Here is a 26,337-nt window from a genome sequence, read left to right on the forward strand (position 1 = left end):
CTTGCACCGATTTCATCAACTCAAGCCTACCACGAACATTTATGACAACAAATAATGATCATATATGGTTACAAACGGCATTAAATGACCCCGATATGTATCCCCTAGAATTTCAAGACTTTTCGACACCGGGGCCCGAATTCTCCAAAATTTCTCAAAAAGCGTGGATATTAGCCTTCAATTTTGAAATTTTTGACTTTTTTTTTCGCCTGGAAATAAAAATTGCCGAAATGTTTACCATGGTCTCTAATACCGTCCGGGAGTCCCATTGGGTGGGTGGAACCACCCAATTTGCCTTTAAACGACCAATTTACCGGTTTACAACTTGCACCGATTTTATTAACTCAAGCCTACCACGAACATTTATGACAACAAATAATGATCATATATGGTTCCAAACGGCATTATATGACTCCGAGATATATCCCATAGAATTTCAAGACTTTTCTACACTGGGCCCCGAAACCTCCAAAATTTCTCAAAAAGCGTGGATATTATTAGCCTTCAATTTTGGAATTTTTTTACTTTTTTCGTCCGGAAATAAAAATTACCGAATTGTTTACTATGGTCCCTAATACCCTCTAGGAGTCCAATTGGGTGTGTGGATGTAATACCCCGTATTTTTATACGCATTTTATTTAAAGTATGTATTTTATAAAGTATTTAAATGGTTGTAATTATTTTAATTAAAGTATTTTAATTAATATTTTATTAAAGGAAAGTTTATTTAATTATTTTATTTAAAAGTTGGGGTTTTATTTTTGGAAGTTTAATTTTAACAAGTTTTATTAGGGAAGGAATTAGGAAAAACCTAGAAGAGGGTTAGTAGAGAAGGGGTATAAATATCCCACTTATGAGGCAAATCAAACTTTGCCCAGAGTGGAGAAAACCCAAGGTAAACTTCTCTCTCTCTCTCTCTTCCTTATTTTTTTCCTCTTTTTTTCCCCCTTCCCCTTAAACTTTCGGCTGCCACCCCCCCTCACCACCGCTGCCAGCCACCGACAGGCTGGTGGCCGCCGCTGCCAGCAGGCGCAAGCCGCCGCCAGCAGGCAGCCGCCGCCGCCAGTAGCCGGCAGCCGGTGGTGGCTGCCGCCTTTCTCCCCTTTCCCCTTTTTTTTTCGAACCTTATATAAAAAAAAAAATAAAAAAAATTGAAGCTTTCTTGTTTTAATTGAATCTATTCTTGGATCTAAATATAAATTATGAGTTTGGGGGTTTAATTTTGATGTTTGATAATTGTAATTGTATGAATTAATTTTCAGATTTGGTTTTTAATTAAAAAGCCCCAATTTTTGAAACCCTAGGTCCTTGATTTATGAAAATTATGAAAGCATATGAGGAATTAATGTTTAGATCTTCAATTTAAGTGTTTTAAGACTAAATTACAACAAGTTTTAATTAGAATAAAGTGCTGGAATTTTATGTAGAGCACTTAATATTATGTTTTTGAAGGAAATTTAAATTACCCATTAAGTTGGACTTAATTAGAGTGTTTTAAATATAATTTCAGCTTATTCAAATTATGTTAAGAGGGGTTTTAGGATAGTATAGATTGCTGGAAATTTGTTTAGAGTGGGTTTTAATGCTCTATTATAATTTTAATGTGTAGGAGACTTCGAAGTGAGCAATTTTTACTAGTCGTGACGATTTTAAGATCGTATTCAAGGTACGTTCGCGTACTTAGCATATTTTGATGATGTAGAATCATGCTAGGTTTAATTTCAATCAATTACAAGTAGTATCATGCTAAGGTTTATGTATTGAATCGTGAATTATTGGTGTTGGTGATTGAATTGTGGAGCATGAATTACTTGTGACGGTTTATGGATTGGAAAATTATATTTTGGCATGATTATATGGACTACATAATTATTTATGGCATGATAGAGAGCATGTTTAATTAAACTAATTGTTTAATTATGTTTGGAATATTGAAAGGAAATTTTATTATGGTTCATATAATTTTTATTGACGCTTTAAGCATGAGAAAGGAGCTATATAAGTGTCTATGTACACAAGGAATAAATTGTATGTTGGTGCCTTTGTGCACTTAAGGTGTTTTAACACCGAGGTATAGGATTGTTGGCGCTTTATGCGTTTAAGGTGTCTTCGACACTGAGGTAGAATTAAAAAGGGTTCAACATTAAATATTTTGTGGTCACTAATTATTCAAGAATTAAATTGGTATATTTGTTTAATTGAATAATTATTGTTGATTGACTTATTATGCCTTGAGAGTCATCACCAAGTCTAATAATATGTAAATAACGTAAAGTGAAAGAGATTACGCACCAAAACTCTTGGAACGTATATACCTTGAGTATGAACATATGGGGGGAGTTATGTGACTTTATATTTGATCATAACTTCTAACGGAGTACAGGACGCTGTATATTCCTTTTTTTTTATGCGCTGGAATTCCGCCACCTATGTGTGGCACAGGTTTGTTGCTGGCACGGTTAGCTCCCGTGTTAGTTAACCCCAATTTATTGGGATAGGAATAGTTGGAAACCCGTTCGATGCGTAATCAACGCTAAATGAATTATTTAGTGTCTAGTTAAAGTGTCTTGTTGATTGTTGTGTGTGCTTGTAAACAGGTGCAATGAGGTAAGTGTGTGTGATGATAGGAGAATGCATGTTAGTGTGTTTAATTACGCTTATGTACTCAGCTTTGCTGACTGTGTGTGTTGTTTGTGTCTGGCCATGTCTTTAACTTGGCCCTACGATGATCCATTTTAATGGAGAGTAGTGGGGGCAAGTAGAGATACACTTTTCAGGTATTGAAGCATGTTCATGGCGGGGCATGAGTGAAGAGAGAATCATTCTAGCTTCTATTAGAATATGATGTGTTTTATGCATTGAATATTTTATTATATTACTTTATGGACTAACACAAAAGATTGGTTGTTTCGGTTTTAATAAGGGTCTTAAATGGTTCCAAGTTGTAGTGGATTTTAATTGGCTTTGGTTTTGTTGATTTTCAACTTTAATTTTCGTTGGTTTGGTTTTTAAATTGTGTTGTTTAAATAGTTTTGGTTTTCAAGTCTTCCGCTGTGTATCTTTGATAGTTGCCTTAGCCGTTTTCACGGTGGCGGTAATGTCTTGGATATTCCTAAAATGTATTTTAAAAAGAGTAAAGTGTGCATTTAAAGGAAAGGAATTTCTAGGGTGTTACAGTGGAACCATTCAATTTGCTTTTAAACGGCCAATTTACTTGTTTACAACTTGCACGGATTTACCGGTTTACAACGACCAATTTAATTAACTTGCACTGAACCCGACTTGAACCGAAATTGACCAAAACCCGTTTTAACCCGTCAAAATCCGAATTTAACCCGACTTATTACTGACCTGAATTCAACCCGACCTGTTCCCAACCCGACCTGAATTTAACCTAAAATGTTACAAACCTGACCCGAAATCAACCCGACTTGTTATTGACCTGACCCAAATTCAACCCGACTTGTTATTGACCCGACCCAAATTTTACCATACCTATTACTAACCCGACCCAAAAATTCTACCCGATCTGTTACTAACCCGACTCGAAATCAACACGACTTGTTATTGACCCGACCTAAATTCAACCCGACCATTTATTAACCCAACCTAAACCCGACCCAAACCCGATAAGAAGTATGACCCGACGTGACCCGACTCAAGCATGACCCAACTCAAACCCGGCCCGCATAGGTTATGGAATTAATTTAAATTGACTTGACCCGGCCCATTCTTACCCGACCTAAACCCGACCCGTTCACCTGAATTGACAGCTCTACCGATTATAACCTGACCCGATTAGACTTCGACCTGAAAAGAAACTGTAATAAAAATAAACCAAACCAAACCGACCCGAAATTATTTAAAACCATCCCGGACTGACCCGATAGTAATTCCAACCCGTTAAAAACCGAACCGTTACAAACCGAAAACCGATAAACTAAACCCAAAACTGAACCATAAACTCGATTGACACCCCTAGTAATTATCAATCAAGTACCTAATTAATGGATTAGTCTAATTAATTATTTATGTCCTAATTTAAATGATTTAACAAATTAAAAAAAAAAAATATCAGGTGTATGTTCGGGTCAATTATTGAAGCATATATTCATATTCAACTTGGGTCAGTTTGAGTCAATTTATTTGGGTTAAAATCAATTTGGGATAATTCGTGTTTTTGTTTAAGGGTATGATTGTTTCATATAATTTAATCTTATTATTTAGAAAAAAATAAATTCTGATAATTTCTAATAAAATTAAATTAAATAAGATAAGTTTAGATAATACAAAATAAAATAAGTTTAGATAATATTAAACATATAAAATAAGTTTAGACAAATTAAGTTCAAAAACTTTATAAGTAGTATAAAACAAGTGAAGACTAAACAAAAATTTCAAATAATTTTTAAAAAAATAAGTTTAAATAAAATAAAATAATTTCATACAATATTATATTAATTAACCAAAGTATTTACCAAACGGATTAATGTCAAGTACAAACTGAGTATTAGATTGGGTAAATAGGTAAGAGTCAATATTGTTAAGTCTATAAATCCCTCTTAGAAAATGACAAAAATCGAATAGCCAACATAGCTATTGTTTACTGTATCTTACTATTTTATTTTTACTACTTAAGTGAGTCTTTTAGGTCTATAATCACATTGAAACATAAACACCTCCATGCCAATTTCCAAGCACTAACATGTCAAATATAAGCTAAGACCTTGGTATGATGGCAATTAATTGTAATTATATAGGCTCAAAGTATTTACTTGAAGCCTCAAACTTAGAAGTAAGAACAAATCAAATGTTTAATTTTATACCAATTACCCGCTCAAATTGAACGTTGAAGAGACCAAACCAAAGCCCCCTCCCTCAAACCCAAATACATGAATAATTGAATTCATTAAATATATGAAAAAGTCTAACCTATCATAGCTCATTGGCCAAGTCAATTAATCCAATTTGTCCTACTAGTCAACATCTCAAAAGTTGACCCACTTTTATTTTTTCTTTTTTTATTTTTGATGAACCTTGAGTATAAATAACAACTCCAATCCACCATAATAAATCATAAACATATACAAAGTACAAATTCAACCAAACCATCAAAAAAAATTCAGAGAAAAACTAGACCATTTTTTTTTCTTCCAACTTTTACATATTTTTACACAAAAACAAGATTCAATCTCAAGATCTTCAAACAACATGGTTGCCTTACAAACATCAACAACTCTTTCGATATCATCAACAAACTCGATTTCTTCAAACAAATCTATGATCACAAGTTCAATTAGTGGTCCAAAATACTTAAGGTACCCCAAAATTACAGTCCCAAAACTACCAAATCATGCTCAAAAACAGCACCTTATTGAACAGCTTGATAAGCTTACAACAAACCTTCCTTTAAGAGAAGCAAAACCAATTATTACCACCACAACCACGAAACACACGAAAGAAGCCATCAAATTACATACAATCTTAGAAGCTATTAGTGATAGAATAGAAATGCATCAAAACATCGGAAACCAACGTGAGAATTGGAACTCATTGTTGCTAAACTCGGTTAACATGATCACCTTAACCGCGGTTACAATGGCTGGTCTAGCCGAGGCTAGTGAGCCTCACGGGTTAGGGTTAAAGGTGTCTTCAGCCTTACTCTTTGCTGCAGGCACCGGGATCTTATTGATTATGAACAAGATCCAACCTTCTCAGCTAGTTGAGGAGCAAAGAAACGCGGTAAGGTTGTTCAAGCAGCTAAAAACTAAGGTCCAAACCACATTTTCTCTTCGAACACCAACTCAAGAAGATGTTGAGGAGGCCTTGGCTAAGGTGTTAGCCTTGGATAGAGCGTACCCATTGCCTCTCCTAGGCGCCATGCTCGATAAGTACCCCGAGAGTTTAGAGCCTGCTGTATGGTGGCCGTCTAAGAAACAATCAACTTCATCACTAAAACATAATTCTTCCAAAGGTAATGATGAGCATAATGGATGGACTAGGGAATTGGAGGATGATATACGAGAAATCGTAGGCGTGACAAAGAGCAAGGATGTTGAGGATTATGTTAGGTTAGGTAACAAGGCGTTGAAGTTGAGCAAAATGTTGGCTGTCTCAGGTCCAATTTTGACAGGTATCGCGACTGTTGGAGCTGCTTGTGTAGGTCAAGGTGGACCGTGGGGTGGTCTTGTTGCAGCTGTCGCCGGGTCAATGGCTGCTGCAGTGAATACTATAGAGCATGGAGGGCAAGTAGGAATGGTGTTTGAGATGTACAGAAATTGTGCTGGTTTTTTTAAGCTCTTGGAAGAAACTGTAGAGTCTACCTTAGAAGAAGGGGACTTACAAAAGAGAGAAAATGGTGAAGTTTTTGAGTTGAAGATGGCTTTGCATTTGGGTCGGAGCTTGTCTGAACTCCGGGAATTCGCCGATAAATCAAGAAAGAATGGAGGTTGTGTGGATGAATTTGCAAGCAAGCTGTTTTGATCATGCATATAATGGTAGTGAAAATAGTACAGTAGTTAGGAAATTCTTTCATTCTTTCATAAGTTATAGGTTTAGATGATTCCTTAATATAGGAATAATGTTTGTGATACTATAGTGTATAGCCTAATTTAGGTGATCTTGTACATGTAGGAATTAACAAATTCTTTCATTCTTTTATCATATTTGAGTCTTGTAAAACTGTATGCTTCGTATACATAAAACTGCATTATTGTTATTAATTTAGCTAACACAATCACTAATGAATAAGTACTGATTCTTTAGCAGCTTACCATTACCAAGTTCTCAACTTTTGGAGGTATCCTATTAATCCATATCACCCTTATAACTAGACATCCATCAAATATCAATGAAGCCTAAGACAATACATTCCAAAAGACTACTAGGCTCGACTATATGTCTACAAACTATTAGCCAAAATTATAGTCAGTCTAGGCAAATCTGGTCGGACGACTTGATCATCTCAATCTACATTCACCCTAGTTGTACCGCTGCTAATCAAATACAAAGGGATAAGCCCGATGGTGATAAGAACTTTGTTTGGAGGCCAAAACTGAGTAGTGGTATATTGATGTCTTTCAAATACACCTCGAATGCCCTTAATTTTCTTTCCCTTATAAGATGATAAGTGCATGTAGGCTTAGAAACTTAAAACACGCATCGCGTGCATATAGATGTAGTTATTGTATTATGATAAGCACATTGTCAATAATAATGGTATGAAATAAATCGATCCAACTTAAATAAAAAAAAATCAGCTTGAACGATCTATCCAAACCCGATCCGAAGAACTCATTTGCCACTAAAATGCTCTAACTCTTAACATTTTACATTTTCTACTTTCCTATGGCCCTCTACTCTATACCAACAAAAATACTTTAAATAAAATAAAATAAGAGCCCCTGAGCCGCCCAAACGAAACACCCAGAAATAGTATTGCCCCGCATTACTCTTCTCCATCCCTCTCTTCTCTTCTCTCTCTCTTTTTCTCTTTTCATTCATCTGCATTTTTCACCCAGAAAAACCAGAGAATTTCATAACAAACAATTGAATTAAGATGATACATCTTCTATACTCAGTAATCTTCATTGAAGCAGCCATAATTTTGCTGCTACTTTTCAAAACTCCATTAAGAAAGCTTGTAATTGCTGTTCTTGACAAAGTCAAACGTGGGCGTGGTCCAATTGTCATCAAAACTGTCTCTGCTACAATTGCCATTGTTTTCTTTTCCACCATTTATAGCACTCTTAAGATCCAACGTCGCGCGATTGGAGAAGATGGTGGGCCCGATACTCTCAATCCCACTGATCAAGTCATCTTTTCCAGGCATCTTCTTGAAGCTTCTCTTATGGGTATTCTTCAATTCTCTTTATTTCTTATCTATTTTTTCTGGGTTCCTTTTGATTTTGCCCTGTTTTTGGTATTTGCATTGAATTTTTGATGATTTTTTGGGAATTTAATTTTGGGTTATTGATGAATGTCCTACTGATTAGGGTTGGTTTGATTAATTTTTGAATTTTGTGTTTGGTTGAATTGTGAAATATTGCACCTTTTTAACTTTTTGAAGATATTTTGCTGGGTATTGATCACAATTTTAACTTTTTGTCCCAATTATTTTTGGGTCGGTTTAGATTTTTTTTTTTTTTTGCCCATATTACTGTATTTGGCTTAAAAACTTTGGGGTTGTGGGTTTTCTCAATGTGGAAATTTGTTGTTATCAAAATTGAATTTGGCTAAAATATTGAAGATTCTAGTTGATGCCTCATTTGGTGTTGCTATCCTATGAATTTGAGAAATTGGATTGATTTGCTATGTGCCAATGCTGATTTGTGCTTCGTATCATACTTCTATGTTGTGAAGTATATCGTTTTGTTCCTTTTTGTAATTCAAATGATTGAATGAATTCTCCATTAGTTTGTTTTCCAAATATCGAATTCAAAAATCAGGCTTGGTTTTGTTTTGTTTAAAGTAAGTAGAAACATCTCTTTAATACTGCTGTATGGATCGAATTCAGGAGAACATTGTGTTGTCATTCTCTATGGTTTAGTGCAACATATTTCCATTGCTAATCATTCTTGGGATGCCAAAGGGAGACAGACAAGGCTATGAATGCCTGTCATTATGGAAGATGGAATTAGATATTTTAGTTTGAGATTTTTGTGATTCTTCTTGCAAAGTTACCTCCTCGATCAATTCCTAGCTTAGTATTGGAAATGGAACTTAGTGTGGTATCTCAATATACAATACTAGTATAAGTTTATTAGATTATCATTGCTTCATGTCCTTGATTGTTCCAAACAACATTATTCAGGATATGGGGTTTCTATATATGTTTTGCTGCTACAGTCTGTTGGACTTATTAGCTTAGTTGGTAGCTCTTTTAGGACAATCTTAAGTGAATTCATATAGAGTACCATTTCATTATTCAAGGTCTCTCATTGTAGATTACTAATTGTAATAGTCTTTGTGCATCTAAGCCCACATTTGTGGTTTTCATTGCTGCAGGATTCATCTTGTTTCTTGCACTAATGATTGATCGTCTGCACCACTACATCAGAGAACTTCGTTTGAGGAGGAAGACCATGGAGGCTGTGAAGCGGAATGACATGAAATCTGCTGGCCCTAGCTCTGAGGAATTGAAAGCCAGAGAGCAGCAGGTAGACACATTTAAAGATATGATTAGGCAGCTGGAATCAGATCTTGAAAGCAAGGTTAAGGAAGCAAGTACATCAGAAGCTACTGTTGAGGCTCTTAGGAAGCAATCTGAGGGGCTGCTTCTTGAATATGATCGTTTATTAGAAGAAAACCAAGAACTTCGGAATCAATTGCAGACGCTGGACCACAAAATTTCACTTTCCACTGGCAAGAAGGACTCGTAATGAATATTTTGCAACCCCCTGTTAAAGATTTTGTAGGTTCCTTGGTCTTCCTTCGAAGTCACACAAGTTTTTGATTTTTTCCATTATACTTTACACCATTGTGCCACTCGAGAGAGCAAGATATAGGACAAGAAATACTGACGCAGGAAGGAATACAAATAGAGTAATTCTGAAGTGTGTGTTTGCTCATCACCCCCAGTATGCATAGGCTTTTGATAGTTTCTCTTCATTTTTTTTTTCTGTCAAAAATTTTCTATTCATTTATATGTTTATTGATACATAGAGTTCTGTTACTTCAATCTTCCAGTTTGTCAGACTCTGTTATGCTTGTGCTTTCTTCGATCTAGAAGAGATTCTCAACTTACTAATCTATTGAGATTGATGAATTTTTATCACCTATTTGCTGCTGCCTCATTTTTTTCTGTATAATCTTCATGGCTTAGCAGATGAATATGGTTTCTGTATAGAAAACTGTGAATCTTTGGATACAATGCTTAGGGGTTTGATGACCAATTCATATTTGTATCTTTGAATAATTGAATTGTCTTGAGAAGGGCGCGAATTAGATTGTTGATAGTACTCGAGGAGAAATTCCCCTGGGATTATATATGGGAACTATTCACCTATGTTTGTCAAGTATGCATGTAACTCTGCCAAATTTGTGCCCAATGCATAAAGGCTTGCCGATGGATATGATTTAAGACATGGATTGTTTACACTAACAGTATTTATCAAGCCATAGGATCATTTTCACGAAGCAGCTTAGCAACATTGAGCACAGTAAACAACAGCAGTCCGATGAAAACTAGGAGCGAGAGTCCTGAGGTTATGAGCATCAAAGCTGCTGCTGCATGGCTCTTTACCTCCTGTGCATACTCTGCAGATGCAAGAGCTAGCATGGTTAGCGGGAACGAGTATGCCCACCATGCGATGTTATACTTCCTCATTGATTTCTTGAATAAGGTTGGTCTGCTCACCTGAATCACAAGCCAAAGGATTGAGGTCAGTATATTATAAAAACATACTTCATATTATGATTTTCTGTTTGCTTATGTTTCAAATTAAATGACATATGTTCTGATCTATTTAAATAAGATGTTTCAGCTTTAAGAAAGGTTAACTTATCTCCAGCTGTAATTAAGTTGCCACTAACATAAGACAAAATAAAGATTATGTTCTTGATTAGCATGTACATATAAACTATACGTGTATTACTACTGCCTTAATCTGTCTTGTTGCTTCTAATTTGAATGATTCCATAAATCATGTTTAAGTTAATGTATATTACGGCCTATGCACGCAGTGTTAATTAGATTGCTTCTTTTTCTCAAATTTTATAATATTGTATCCTTCTTTGTTAATCTTTACTTAGTCAAATGCTATGACCGGTTGGTGAAAGTTTGTTCGGTAATACTGCTAGTCGTCGTTTGTGGTTCTTTTTTGTTATAATTAACTTGATTTTCTGTTTCCTGAGCCTATGGATGCAAGGCTTTCCAACCTGCAAGGCTGCAAGATCTGTCTTTGAACCATACGGTCGCTCTTCGGTTGCCCTGCCTCTTCAATCCACAATAGGATCACTGAAAGATGATACGTGGGCAGTAGAGCAGCACCTATACAGTTGTCCCTTCCTGTTAAGAAATCTTCATAACCTAGAGAAGTAAAAAAAAAATTACCAATGATGCAAAGAGGAAGAGTGAGAGGAAGAATAGCATCTTTGATTCAGTATCGTACGATCCGGAGATAGAGCTCCAAGCCAAGCTAGCCATGCTTGGGACTGCGAGGAAGAGGAAGAAAACAGGACGGAGCATGGCAGGAAGGCGGTCTCTACCAGACAACCGTTGGTAAAGTGTGACAAATAGCACCAAGTAGTGAGCCATCCCTAAAGAGAACATGCAAACTGCACTTTCCTTCCATCCCATTTGAGCCGCAGCCCTAGCCCCTACTAGATTTCCTAGGACCGATAATTGGCTTGTAGGGTTTGCCACCATCGAGAGGAACTTCTTCTCGGTGGTGAACCATTGACCATAGATTTTTACATCGAGGGCTATGATTGGGATGGAAAATGCCCACCAGAGGATTAGATGGGGGATAGTCTTTGGAGCAATGGCGATAGGGGTGGATTGGAGGAGGAGAAGCCAAGAGGTCCATGGGGCGTAAAGGTAATTCACATCTACATGGTGTGAGAGCTCTGCTTTCACCAAGTGGAAGTGAAAGAAGCATCGAAGGACATAGAAGGAAGAGAGTAATATTAGGATTAACAGAGAGAAGCACCATAGGAAAAAGGATATAGTCGATGGGAGGCTGTGAAAGACATCTAGAAGAGACAATGGCTTGTCACTAGTACTATGATTGTGGTTAGTAGTTTGGAGAAGCATTTTCAATAGGAGTGCTTGGCTTCCAAAAGCGAGGCTGATTCTAAAATACCCTGCATGGAGTCGAGCTAGAATGGGAGACAACGATTTCCTCGAGGAGAACGAAGGGTTAGAATTTGGTCGCGGAGCTTTAGTAGTGGTGGTGTTGGCCATAGTGGTGGAAGAATCGATAACTAGCTGAATAGAAGGGCGTTGTAGCTCGCTACCTGACATTTTGTTGTAGGGTGAAATTTAGAGGTTTATGTTTTGTTCTATTGCCTAGATGGGTGTTTATATAAGCAAACAAATATATGGTTAAGATTATGACAAAGAGTATCTTTCTAGATAGTGACTAGGAAAAATCAAACCGATGTTCTCCCTCTTAGTTGGTACTTCAATATTTTCTGCATGATATGATATGTTACGTAACATTATTGTAAATTATGAGTATAGTATACATCAAGTAATTGAACAAAGTATATATGCACCTTGGAGTTATTTGAGTTTGAAATGTGGAGGTTTAATTGGGCACAAATTGTAATTTTCATCAAAAGTCAAAATGTTTTTAAAGGGACGTAATGCTTAAATTATTGAAGTCAAACAATTTAGAAACTATAATAAATTCGAGGAATCTTAAAAAGTTTGAAAGCACGTCATTTTCCTCATGTATTGAAGGGATGGAAGGTCAAGCTCCGATCCTACCACATTAGATTGGAGTAACGCAGTTAATATTTTGCAATTCTTATTATACTAGACTTACATCCTTACTTGAATGTTTTGTGACTAGTTATTACTTTCATAACTTGGTGCGAATTAGTAGTCGTTATATACTCGTGTATGAGGCACAGGAGAAGAAAATATTGATATAAGGATATGTTAGATGAGAATAACTTACATGTAAGTTATTGAGCCAATGCACGTCCATATGATTATAAAAGTTATTGGCCGGACGTATATAAAAGTTTGAAAGAATAGTGCAAATTAGACATATGATTAAAGTTTCAAAGCACGTCCATATATGTTCCTCGTGTATTGAAGGGATGGAAGGTTGGTCAAGCTCCTACCACAATAGGTTGTATTACCGCAGTTAATTTATTGCAATGCTTTAAAAAAAAAAAAAATACACGGCTTAATAGATTAGGTTTGCATCCTTATTACCTAAAGTTCAGTCGACCAATTACTTTCATAGCTTGCCGCTTTACTTACATGTAAGTTGAGAGTAATATTTAAAAAAATAAATAAATAAAATAATCTTCTTCGTATATCAAGTTAATTTTCCACAGTGGTGTGTTTAGTCTAATTAATCACCTACTCTACTTTAACATACTCAAATGAGGTAATTTACACGTAAGAATTCAACAAATTAAATCCAGCTAATTCGATCAAATTGTAAATTGAATGGAAAAAGTATTTTATAGAGAATAAAAGACTTCATGATGAGTAGACAAAACTTATAGACTAATAAAAGAAGCAATGAAGGCTAACTTTTCGTGTACAATTTCAAAAATACAGCTTTGTGATCAAAATTCCTTTTGTATTTTAATTAGTTGGTACATAATTTTCATTATTAAAACATTTGCTAAATTGATTCATATGTATCAAATCATTTTCATTAAATTTATTTAGTGGCGTATTATAAAAAGCTAAGCATATTAGAAAAAAATTTAAATTATTTTTTCGCCTTTTCTAAACAAAAGTAAACACTCCATATTACATGTGACTATTAATTCGTTTTAGAGGGAGTAGTTGAGTAATTAAAACCACAACTCACCTAGTCATAACAAATGGAGTACTTCTACTGTTCTACGTACTTAATTAGTTAGAGACTTCATATTCTTTGCCCCTTTTAACTAATTTGGTCGTTGTAATAATGTTCCTACATCCACTCAATTGTATTACTTGAGACAAATGAGTCTTTCAAATATGTTCGATTTGTTATACTTTCGTATATCATTATATTCTCTAGTACTAATGTGACCCATATATATATATATATACAAGTATTAACCATTTCTTCAATAATTATTGTAACTATAAACATATACCTGAAAGGCTGAAACAAATGCCATAATTAGATAGCTAGCATGACGGATTTTCATTTAGTGCATGTTCTCTTCAAATTATTTTCAGTTCAATTCAGTTCAGTTTTTAATTTTCTTCTCTCATAAAATATTCAATTCAGTGCAGTTCAGTTCAGCTCAGCTCAGTTTAGTCCATTAGAACAGACCCTTAATCTAACAAAAACTAACACAATGCTTCACATGCACATTTTACGTGAGTAGTTATTTTAAGAGTGTACAACAAGACGCCTATAATAATGATGTAATTTATCATACAAAAGTATCAAAATTATACAAGAATAAACATTATTATATTGAATACTTTATTAACTTAACTAGCTAGCGAACATCCACAATAGTTGAACGCTTACTCAATTACGTTATGCCCTAAACTTAATAACAGAAACTACTTTGTTTAGGCATATATAGGTGAACCACCAATAAACCAGTGGCTTTGCAAGTTGCTGCTTGAGTGAAACCGTGACTATGACTAGAAAAGCTGAAGTAATAAAGGTAAAGAAAAACAAACCAATGGTTCACAACTACAAAGCATAATGACTCTATATGGTAAAGAGGCAAAATAAAGAACCCTTGGTATTTTCCTACTATCATAAAAGTATAATGTGTGGTAAACTTTCATCTTTGCTAATTGCTCTTAATTAATTAGCGGAGTTTCAATGGTTAGTTGTTAACTTTGACGTAATCATGTACTACATAATTAATATATACCCTAATTGTACATAATTAGTATAAACCCTATTACATCTATCCTATTAATTGGAATATTTTAATAATGCACAGCAAAGGAAAAATATTTATCCATGAGAAAATAATTTTTAATATGAGTAGAAAACGAATAATTATAAGTTAATATTAAAACTAACGATGATAAAAATCAAAAGAGGATAATTTTAAATATGAAAGTACGTAACATAAAAAAATAAAAAGTATGACGTACGTTTATATGCCAAATGCTAATGTTGTTACATGGTCTTTAAATGAGTTGGATAACTTCCTCTTGTGGATGTTGTTTGAAAAGGAGACACAAACTTTGGTTAAATTTGGTTGATATTTGTGCATTATCATCAACTTTATATTATTTTGGCGTTATTGATCAATTCATGTAATATGACCCTTAGTTGCTAAAGAAAGTTAGTTGCCAAGATACTTAAAAGAAGTAACAAAATTAAAGTAAAATGTATGGTCTTTACCTAAGGTAGCTAACTAGTTAGGGAGTACGACATACTGTATTTTGGTACTCAATTTATTCATCAATTTGTTCCTAGAGCTAAGATTTATGCTTTACATGAGTTTACACCTCATTTAGAATATAAGAATATTCCATTCTAAAAACAATCGTACGTAGAGGTTGATCGATTAATATTTTCGACTAAGATACATTGATCAACTTGCTTGTTTAATTTGCATTAGATTCCTTACAAGATTCATTGCCATTAAAGGTTGATTAATAGGCTGGGTGGCAATGATATGATGATGACATTAGTTACCTACATGGTTTTAATAATCACAATTCGATTTACCAAATGCAATAGTATAATGTATGTTACGCGCTATTATTTGTTTACTAAGGACTTAATTCTAAAAAATATTGTCCGTAAGATGCTACCAACCCTAAGCTACTAAGATTGGAAAGAAATTACTCAAAAAAATTTCTTCATAATATAGATGACATAAGATTATACAATTACAAGTAAAATCACATTTTATAAAATAACTATACATGCTACAAATTGTATCTCTACAACATTTTAACACATCAAAACTAACAAATGGAAGGTTCTGCTCAATGGATGAGCATAATAACCCAACTATAAAAATGAGATTTCTACTTGTCCTATTGGGCTTAAAATTTTGGGCCAATGTAAGGCCCAGCCCACTAGTAACATTTTCTGTAGTTTTGTTGCATCTCACTGTGATCCAATCTTCATCACAGGCCCAATTAGGAAATTCATCCCAAGCTGAATTTTCCATCAAATCCTTTATTCTCTCAATTGGAGACTTGTTGGATTCTTCTTGGGCCTCATTCTTCTGGGCTGAATTCGATATCTCCCAAATTCCTTGGTCCAATATGCTGGTTGGAGAGTCTGAAATAGGCCCATGATCTGGCCCAACATCTATTACAAAAGGATGCTTAAGGAGTTCAGCAACTGACCACCTTTCTTTTGGGTCTCTCTTCAAGCATTTAGACAAAAAGTCCTTGGCTTGATCCGATAGAAAGCCCGGTGTTTCGGGCATAGAACCCGTAAACCCGATTTGATAGAGGGCTGAAAATGGGTCTTGGCTGATATTGGGCCATGGACTCAGCCCAGTAGCCATTTCAAAAACAGTGCAGCCCAAAGCCCAAATATCGGCCGGGTAGCTTTGCTGTTCGCCACGTGCCACCTCAGGGGCCATGTACATTGGGGTCCCACTTATCTCCGTAATGGACGAATCAAATCCAGCCATGTCATCAACCTGCTTGCAACACCCAAAGTCCCCAATTTTCACCCCATCATTTGTTACCAAAATATTAGCACCCTTAATATCACAATGTACCATACCTTTAAAATGTAGGTACCCTAGACCTCGGAGAATTTCGCTGGTATACCGTCTTACTAAGGGATCGATTAGGCCACCGCCTTTTTTCTGAATTGCATCAACAAGTGTACCACAAGAGGCATACTCTAGGAGAATATTGTACAAGACCTTACCATTCTCAATAGTAACATCATACCCTTTGTACTCGATAATTCGATCACATCTCAATCTTGAATGAATTTCTTGCTCCTTTCGAAGGGCATTTGACCTCGAGTTCTCAATAGACTTGACCGCGAGTAATTCTCCATTAGGGAGGCACATTCCTAGGGAAACAACGGCCGAGGAGCCATGGCCAATGGCCTTGCCTCTACTCCATTTCATTGCAAGCTAGCTAATAGGCTTTGTAGGAGGAATTCAAAGAAGTTTTTTTTTTTTTTTTTTTTTTTTAAAAAAAAAAGAGAGAGCAATTATGATTTTTGTGGCGTTGGTTAAGGTTTGTTGTGAGATCCAATTGAAGTGATCATTTATATATTAAGAATTTGGTTGAAAAGAGAATATTAAATAAATGATATTAATTAGTAATTATTTTGTCCAATGAGTGGCGTTCTTTTCTACTATACTCTATCCAAAATATGACGGCTCCTTTTAAATTTGAAGGGATCTTCACATGCCAAAAGCAAAGAATAAAACATAGGAGACGATTTGGAAGAATAGCATATTTAACATGGTTTAGGACGGCGGAAATTTTATTATTTTTTATTAATTTAATAACAAAAATATTTGCCCTTTTAAAAATTATGTTTAATGAAATAAAAAAATATATATTTTCAAGTATTCCTACATATTTTCATATAAGTAAAAAGAAAATAAAATATACCAATTGTAAAAGTTATGCAAGTATTAACATGCAAACCAAGACTTGAGTATGCAAAGGGTTACCTCATTGGATAGCACAAGCTAAGAGAATATACTTTTGATTTATCAATGTTATTGGCTTTAATTATTGATTAAGGAACTAACATGATTGAAATTTCAAATTAGTTTACAATAAAATTGTGATTATTCTTTTAACACCTCAATCTAGATTGAATTATGAGCAGAACGATTGATTTTGAATAGATGAGTTGTAACATTTTTTTTTTTAACTTAATTTACATATAAGTCGTATGTATATAACATGAAAATAATAATCTTTGTCGTCGCAATACATTTAAAAAGTGATTTGAGTTGAACTCTCCTCATAAGCCACGTCGCATAAGCTTATAAAAAGAATCACTCTGGTGATATAATGAGTAACTCCGTTATTATAAAGTCCTCGTTGGTACCCTAGCCTCGTACCAGCGAGGACTTTGTCTAGACTTAACATATAAGAGAGCCAAATTTGTGGGGTTAGGCAGGTGCATGGAGCCAAGGCGCGGTTGCTTATACAAGTGAATGATACTCCTCATTGGATTTCTCACATGGCGGCACGTGAGCACGTGCTACGAGAGTAACGGCCAGATGACCTGAATCTATGTTGAAAATATTTCAGCTTCTAGCTGTACGTCCAAAAATAAAATGAAAACCATAGATTATATCCTGTATAATTGGTACGACTTCTTATATTATAATCTGTGATAATTATTTGTACATTGTATTATCATTAGATGGCTTGATTTGAGGGAATAATTAGAGGTAAAAAAAATGGTTCTAGGATATTAGAATAAAATAGACTGATTTGTGAAAGTCTATGTGTTAGATGATTTAAACTATATTATTATTAGTCTTCTAATCATTAGGATTAAAAGTTTAAAACTATCAGTGTTTCCTAAGATTAATTAACATGCAACGAATTTAGACTTGAATGTATTTTTATTATATGTCTGTACACTATAGTACAAGTAGCTGCCAATAATAAATAATACTATTACGTACAAATGATTGCAAATCGGCTATTTTTAACGCGGTTTACATTATTTAAATTAGCTATAGTTCTATTGTTTGATTTTGAATAATGGTACACTTTATTATGAGTGTAGTTTGTAATGACCTTCTTTTCGAATCAAGAAATATGTTTTTTCCCCAATAACTCAGGGTGCAAGATTGTTAGTTTATTACTCCGTACTTAAATAAATCATATGAGGGGTGTTTTTATTTTATACTATAGTACGGAGTATGTACTTTGTTCGAAATCAATGAATTGGACAGATAGACTTAAATTCTGTTTATCGCAATTGTGCGAGTTTCTACTCATTCTAAAGAAGTAAAGATAGTAAGTCGAATGTTGCATTAGTAGATTTTGTATTCCAATAAAGAAGCTCCCTCACAAAAGTGGTGGTTGGAAGCAAAAAATATTTCTTTTTGATGCAAAAATTTCTTCAAATTAAAGTAGTGAAAATTGTGTGAACAAATAAGTTGCAAAGAAAGAATACTGGAATTGTAATTCTGAAGCAAAGTTGTGTTTTTTTTGCGTTGAGATTTAAGACCAAAATAGTGAAATTACACGTTGAAAGTTTCACCTTTAACATAAGCCTAACGTTAGCATATAATAAAGTCTACCAATTTATTTACTCTGCTTTTCTTTTCTGTTTTTTTCAACTGACTTTGTATCTGAGTTGTGAATTTGATGCTCCCACTAAGAAGCAATACAGTTGAACTTTTATTGCTTTGTTACTAATGCAAACTATATTAAAAGTGAAATTCAACTTTCAAATCTAGGGGCGAAGTAGTGTAGATGTACAAAAACGCGACTATTTCAATCACTTTGTGTATCTTATGTATGCTACTTTTTTTATAAGTATCGATCTATGTGTTGAAATTAGATTCATACTAAGTGTATACTATCTTAGACTCGAATTACAAGTTTTCTGTCTAGGCTAGGATGCCTGGGATTGGAAAATTGTAGCCATACATGGACCCTTATACATCCGAACCAGACTAGTCATGGTTTAGTCCATGCAAGTCTTGACTATAAATAATGAACCCACGGGCACAGGCCACAACCTACGCACCTTGCTCCATCACCGGCTCAAGCCAATTCTGTTCCTGTCACACCAATCGGTCAGTCATTAGACTCTAAAGTAATTTCCATCTAAGAGGACGTCCTTAACCCAGCTTTTCAAGTCGAGGTCTTCTAAAAGTATCCAATGTTTCGGATTTGAAGTTTCCTTTGAACTCTCTAAATTATCGACAGGAACAAAAGACGCCTAAACAGAAAAAATGTTCTAAATCATCATACAGAGTAACGGAGTACTCTACCTTAGAAAACTGCCAATAGATCAAAAGCGAAAGCTATGTTGATAAGCCATTTGTATTGCTTTAAGTAAATAAAAACTAGCATTCAGATATTTACAAAAGCATATCTGCCATTCTACGGAACAGTCCAGCAGTAACTTAAAGAAGCGAAAATTCCAGTCTCAAGCTTACAAGGGAAACCATGGCTTAACACTTTAACAGTAACTGAACACGCGAAATTAGGTAGGTATACAAGGCAATTTATGCTGCTTCAGCAAATCCAACTTGGAGATTTCCATAGTCAAATACAGTATGATACCGACCCATGAAGATATCTCCCAGAATCCTGCATCATTTTCAAGCGCATGAGTTGAATGCCAAGATGTGTTCGCTCTATAAAAAAAAAATATATCGATGAATACAAAATACGTACCAGATTGGTCCACGGGGAGGGGGTACATCCAAAGCGGTAAATCCACTGATACACTGTGCAGCAGAACCCTCACCAACCTTGAGTATGTACTGAGCATAAAAACACACGAAAGTGTTAGTGTAAGCGACATTATGCCAGTTTATTTGCTATAACCATTAAGCATTAACACGACAAATAATAGCGTAGAGCTAAAAGAAGCCCAACCAGAACCATGCATTGATGAAATACTGATTTCCAATTTCGTATGTATGACCATAAACAAAAAATAGCTACCCAACATAGCAATTACAATGCATATAAAGCATTCTTTACCTCCTCAGGTCTAAGTACGAACTCCTTTCCTGAAATAGTAAAGGCCACCGGAGGCATCTTAGAAATTTGGGAACATTCAACACCTGATTGTCCCAATTGGTTTGGAATTCGATCACATAACTGCGTGTTATCAAATAGCAAAGTTAGAAAAAACAATCATTTCTAATCGAGAGTTATCTCACAATATTCTTGAGATGACCCACCTGATCGGCATAACTTATTACACGATCCTGGGTCGCATTCTGCTTGAGTTGACTCTCCATCCACACAACAGCCATCTCACAAGCAGTGCACATACCATCAGGTGAACTGTCAGAATTCTGCTCATCTACCACAGACTCGATCCCCATGCTGCAAGAAGTAAATTAACCTCTTTCAATAATCACAAAATTTTCAATGATCCTACATCGATTTATAGCCATGATTGACTCTTTTGAAGTTGCTAAAATGGATGTTTGCAATGATTTCTTTAAGATCTTTTGAACAATCATTTTCAAATATATAATCCAAAAAATTTATACGATCATTTTAGGTTGGCAAAGATTTAAAATCTCGATATATAGAGTCAGTTAAAAGCATTTAAACCAAGGACAAAAGAAATACAGTATATAATTTGATAAATATCACAAATTTGAATGTTCAGTCCCAACACCTACCTAACACCATGTCTACCATCATAAGCACAGACACCAATTTGAGAGCAGACCTTCTTAGGGGACTCCTATCAAAACAAAACAGAAGTAAAATCAGTAAGTACTACGAAAAAGTTCTACTCTACTAAAAGTATTTATATATAAATGCCAAGTAAATGTAAGCGCCTAAATCCAGCACAAGTCCGCAACTCTATTGACTATTGAGCATGCATGGAGTTGCAACAAGTTTAACTAAGGATTTTTTGTCATTTTCTTCAACCATTGTATCGATAAATCTCCACTGAAGGCTCCACTTGTTTTAATTACTACATGCCAATAGTGACGATCAAGAAAAATTGAATTGTTCATACTCCTTACCTCCTTTCACTTAAGAAAAGTTGTTAATAAGTTTGACACTCTTAGCAAGAGCATGAAGCATCAAACAAAGAATATGTAACAAGAAACTTAACTCACCTCTGAAAACAACAGATTGATCATTGTTTGTCCGTACTGCTGAACTACATTCTTACATGCCCGACTGGCAACACCTGAAGCTCCAATGGCCTCGTTTATCTGGGTAATAACGGTCTGCATACAATGTGACAGCCATTAGTATCTGCATTTGCACGAGTAATGTATACAAAAACTTTAAGCTATGTCCTTGAGATCTTATCTAACATATTAATCCTGGACACGAAGTACTACAGAGTACTTATGCTAGGGAAATCCAAAGCCAAATGTGAAAAGTTACACGTAAATTTATCGTCTGACCAGATGGTAACAAATGCAAATTGTTTTAACTTTTAACATACAGTGCTAGCTCCACAATTCCGCCTATCCACATGACACTCATAGAGTCATATCTAAAGTGGAGCCAGTCATGCCAAAATTTAATACAAATGTACAACCTATGCTACTCCGACTCAAGTATTGGTGTTAAAATTGGTGTTCAAGTATCAGAATCAGCTATTCACAACTATTTCCATGAACTCTGGACCAATTTAAGCATCAAGTTTACAAATCCATATCGTAGTGTGACATGGGTATTTAAGTAAATTATCGAGTCCAAGTAACAGTGTACACCATCAACAAGCTTGAGGCTAGGACACCCATCTTGTAGAGCTACTATATAATTCAATACAGATGACAAAGAAGACTAACCGTAGGGCCAGCCAACAAAGATGTTCCAGAATCTGCAATAGCTGCGCATCCACCTGAGCAGTACCCTACAGATAACAGGAGAGTCCATCAGCATCATAAATAACAAAACAGAGGAAATTGAAAACAACTGACAATTTCCTTAGATGTTGAAGTGTTTATCTTATTGTTAAGAATATAGTCCAATAACACTCCGATTTCCCATCCCTTATACTCCGTAGTTGCTATAATTGGCACATTCCTGAATTTTATAGTAACAAGATGCATACCTGTAGTTTTACCATTGATAAGAACATCACCCATATCGAACTGCCAACAAACAGATTCTTTAAGTAAGATCCGTGAATGAATATACTAATTTGTCTAACATGAACCTTTCACAATCAAACAAATACCTGCCAATAACCCTTCCTTGTTACGGGAGCATATGTGTGCTTGCCTTTAAAGTGCTTTGGGTCGACCCCTCCAAAGATAAGTTCACCACCTTCATTGTCTTCTTCTTTACGGTTAAGCCAAAATGAAAATACTGGCTCCTTGATAAGCCCTTGCTTAACCATATTGTACCTTGAACACAAGTATTGTCAAATTAGTTTTTCATAATATTGAAATGACAACTGCCCCAAACCATCCTACTTATGATGAGTCTAAGTCAAATTAATATGTTATTGTACTTAATCATATGGTATTAGATAAAGTACTGTATAAGACAATAAAAGGATATGATAACATATATTTCCTTTTTACTTTTGACATTAACTCATTCAGGTATCTCAAAATCAATTGTTTATGGTCCTATTCGATGCATAAAGAAGATTATATATACGAGAAAAAGATAATGATTATGTTCATGGGTAACTGCAAAGCTTACCAAACTGGAACAGCATTCCCAACTGCTATTTCTTGGAACCCTAGTCCAAGTATCCCGTCAAACTTGGCAACCACGAATGTGATGCTAGGCTCTCTAGTGGTTTCAATGAATTTCTGAGAAATAAACACAAAGTTATCAAAAGATGACTAACTAGCCAATTACCACTAAGAACTGATGTTAAGTTGATTTTACTTGCCTGGTCCTTTACAACAAGGTCACCGACCTCCACGTTATCTTCACTGAAGAAACCAGATACAGATCCAGAACCATATCGAATGGCAGCAGATTCTCCTGCATTGGATATAGTCAAAAATTAAGAGCCATGAGAAATCTCAACAATGATCAGTATGATGTTAAGAAAAATACAAAAGGATACATGATCATGTTAACAGAAAATAATCAATTACATATTAACGATCCGATCATAATTTACAATTAGACAATTACTCGTATAAGTTTATAACGGTATTATATTATGATACAGCACTGGACTTCTCATACAGTGTACAGAGTAGTGTGTAATTCTCCTTTTTTCTGCTAGTCTGTTCATTATCATTTGTAATACTCCTATCAAAACTCCAACAATGGTACCAAAGACAGAAAATAGAATCCCAACGGAATCAGAAATATATATTTCCTTGCTACAATTCAAGCACACACTCGCACACGAGTACAACAAAAACATACCAGAATACAGGCAAATAGCACAGAGACAGTCATTATCTTTTGTAGAGGTATAAAGTTGTAAAGATTGTAGTGATAAATCCTAGAACCCTGTGATCTATAAACAGAAAAGGCGAATACAATATGCAAAGCATCAAAATATCATGAAGTTAAGCTAATTGTGTCCATTAGACAGAATTGTAACACGTATGTATGTCAACATGTCCAATTACAGTATAACACATAAGTTCGCTATGAAAAAAAGGGCATCACTGAACAACCAAAACAGTGAGCCAGTGGCTGTCCTGGCCAAGAATAGATTTCATAAGCTGTTCGATATATAAATTAAGGCATATCAAGAGAACTCGAAAATTTATAAGGAAAGATGACATACCATCCTTCTGGTAAGTACTAGAAGAGCCAGAATTGTACTTGGCATGGAAGAAGCAAGCAATCTGCACACAAAAACTCATAAATATAAGACTTAAAGAAAATTGATAAGCTGACAAATATTATTCATAATAGTGATTATAAGTAACTGACCGAGAAGTAGCACTTTGCCGAAGGCACCCACAAGTTAGAGCTACCAGTATCAAAAATTACAGTGAATTTCTGAGGGGGAGTACCAACACCAATCTCCCCAAAGTATTGAGCATCCATATAATTCTTCAGGGCAACAATATCACCCTCCTCTACATCTCTAAGTTCACCAACAACATATTTCCCTAGGGAGGATCTCAGGTTCTCCCTATCTTTCAACCCAAGCCGAGAAGCAACACGAGTATTCTGATCAATTTTCTTCTTTTTTAATCCAACTCTAAGTAATCCATCATTGGATGTTGCAAGGACCAGGGGCATCAGAAATAATGAAAGAAACAGCGGAATCACAAGCACCTTAACTTTAACCATCTTTACCTATCAAAGAATTTTCAGTTTACATCAGATAATGAACGCTACGAAAACGAACTGCAATAGACAGGAAATAATGACCCTTGATTTCAGAAAAAAGAGTGATCATGTCCTTATTGTAAGAAGCATACCTTCCTGCCTAGTTAGTGCGTTTTGCCAACCAAACAACTTTAATTTTCTTACTTACTAAGAACTTCTATCACCTTTTTATGAGAAAAAGAGTAGCATACATAAAGAAATCTTGTTCTGCATTCTACATAGGCTTTATAATCCGCTCAATAATGTTCCATACAAAAGCAAGGTATTCGGATACTTCCGTGATTCCTATACACGTTTATGTCAAACAAACAAGCACTTGTACACTTCTAGCTAGAACAAACCTAATCAAATCTTATGCACACTGTCTAACTCTATCTCGTCAACAATTTTAACCCTAAACCAAATGGGTGTTACACTATCATACCAATAATTCATGTATTCATATAGCATAAATCTTTGATGCTCAAAACATCATCTTTTCCAAATAAAGCTAATAGTTACACCATACCAATTTCTACAATTATAAAATACCTCTTAACAAATTTACAAAAGTTCCTTTCAAGGTAAAGGTGCTAGTAACACATTATAACTCAAAAAATAAAACAAATTAACAAAAAATAATGATCAAAATTTGTAAATTTAACTGCCAAACTATTTTAAAACAGAAGTTAAAATCTCATTTATATTTAATCACCTACCAGTCTAAATAATTCCCTACAAGCCTAATGGCATCCACAACAGTACTGAAAGTCTGAAACAAACTCCTGGAATAACAGATTAAATATTGTTTCTTTTCTTTGGAAAATTAAATAATGGAACACGCAAATTATACAATGCCAGAAAATTCTCTCTTTAATTTCTCCTTATTTTATGATGCACACCATAAAGATGGCTCCTTTATAACGGCAAAATATCAGTAAATACAGCTCAATATTTTTGTGGTATTATCAATGAAATATAACTGATTATACAATGCATGCACTCAGAAAATGACCTTAAATTCTCCTTAATTAACACAAAATTGAAAAATAAAAAAACCCAGGTACAGAAATTAACAGAACTTCATATAAAAATTTAATCAACAAAAAAGATGTACGCTAAATAGATAAAAGATTCAAAATTTGAACAAAATTGTAAAATAAAAAACCCAGGTACAGAAATTAACAGAAATTCATATAAAAAAAAAACTAATCAGCAAAAAAAATGAACACAAAATAGATAAAAGATTCAAAATTTGAACAAAATTGTAATGATAACTGCAAAATTAATCAAAAAGAAGAAATCTTACTGAGTTCAAAAGGTGGTGAGAGAAAGTGTGTAAGTGTAGGAGAAAAGAGAGAAAAGATGAAATTGTGAAGTTTTTAAGACTTTGACAAGTTTTTTTAAAGTCCCCTGCTTTTTTAATTTGTAAAGAAAGAGGTTTATTTATATAGAATTATAATAGACTGGTAGGTGATTATAATTAGCACTAGTACTACCAAGTGCCAAGAGTTTTCTGTTTTGTTTTTCTTAAATTAAAGCGTTCTGGATTAATTATAAGCATTAAATACATTTCATACACGAAATGCAATTACGTGTTAATTGATGTATTAGTTTATTTTACGGATTAAAGTTTAACATTATTAATTTCCGTTATTATAGATGAAACATGCTTCTTTACATGCTTGTCAATTCACATTATAATATACTCTGTATCCAATATCTTAAATTGATTGTAAATTTTAAATCTTTGATTAATTAACAAGGAATCTTTATGGAAAAATGACGGAGTAATTTGAAGA

General features: G+C 34.6%; 2 protein-coding genes and 3 pseudogenes across 2 annotated transcripts; 2 read left to right on the top strand and 3 right to left on the bottom strand.

The window, feature by feature from the left end:
- Nucleotides 1-5,122: 5,122 nt before the first annotated feature.
- On the top strand, nucleotides 5,123-6,483 carry LOC145635404 (putative F-box protein At4g22030 pseudogene; annotated as a pseudogene).
- Nucleotides 6,484-6,900: 417 nt separating this feature from the next.
- On the top strand, nucleotides 6,901-9,775 carry LOC145635405 (uncharacterized). Its single transcript, XM_081686681.1, has 2 exons — nucleotides 6,901-7,853; nucleotides 9,007-9,775. Exons 1-2 carry the CDS (start codon nucleotides 7,559-7,561, stop codon nucleotides 9,378-9,380), a joined length of 669 nt encoding a protein of 222 aa, XP_081542807.1. The 5' UTR covers nucleotides 6,901-7,558; the 3' UTR covers nucleotides 9,381-9,775.
- A 336-nt stretch (nucleotides 9,776-10,111) lies between these two features.
- LOC145637335 (S-type anion channel SLAH4 pseudogene) lies at nucleotides 10,112-11,965 on the bottom strand (annotated as a pseudogene).
- Nucleotides 11,966-14,171: 2,206 nt separating this feature from the next.
- On the bottom strand, nucleotides 14,172-16,741 carry LOC145637336 (mitogen-activated protein kinase kinase kinase 18 pseudogene; annotated as a pseudogene).
- A 2,843-nt stretch (nucleotides 16,742-19,584) lies between these two features.
- LOC145635407 (aspartic proteinase A2-like) lies at nucleotides 19,585-25,943 on the bottom strand. Its single transcript, XM_081686683.1, has 14 exons — nucleotides 25,845-25,943; nucleotides 24,152-24,523; nucleotides 24,003-24,063; nucleotides 23,142-23,236; nucleotides 22,946-23,058; nucleotides 22,473-22,641; nucleotides 22,347-22,386; nucleotides 22,081-22,145; nucleotides 21,394-21,507; nucleotides 20,944-21,008; nucleotides 20,491-20,638; nucleotides 20,288-20,407; nucleotides 19,976-20,064; nucleotides 19,585-19,888 (listed from the first exon to the last, which is right to left on the bottom strand). Exons 2-14 carry the CDS (start codon nucleotides 24,515-24,517, stop codon nucleotides 19,804-19,806), a joined length of 1,530 nt encoding a protein of 509 aa, XP_081542809.1. The 5' UTR covers nucleotides 24,518-24,523; nucleotides 25,845-25,943; the 3' UTR covers nucleotides 19,585-19,803.
- Between the last annotated feature and the right edge of the window lie 394 nt (nucleotides 25,944-26,337).

Source organism: Chenopodium album, chromosome 6 (assembly GCF_948465745.1).
Source record: "Chenopodium album chromosome 6, dcCheAlbu1.1, whole genome shotgun sequence".
NCBI lineage: Eukaryota > Viridiplantae > Streptophyta > Magnoliopsida > Caryophyllales > Amaranthaceae > Chenopodium > Chenopodium album.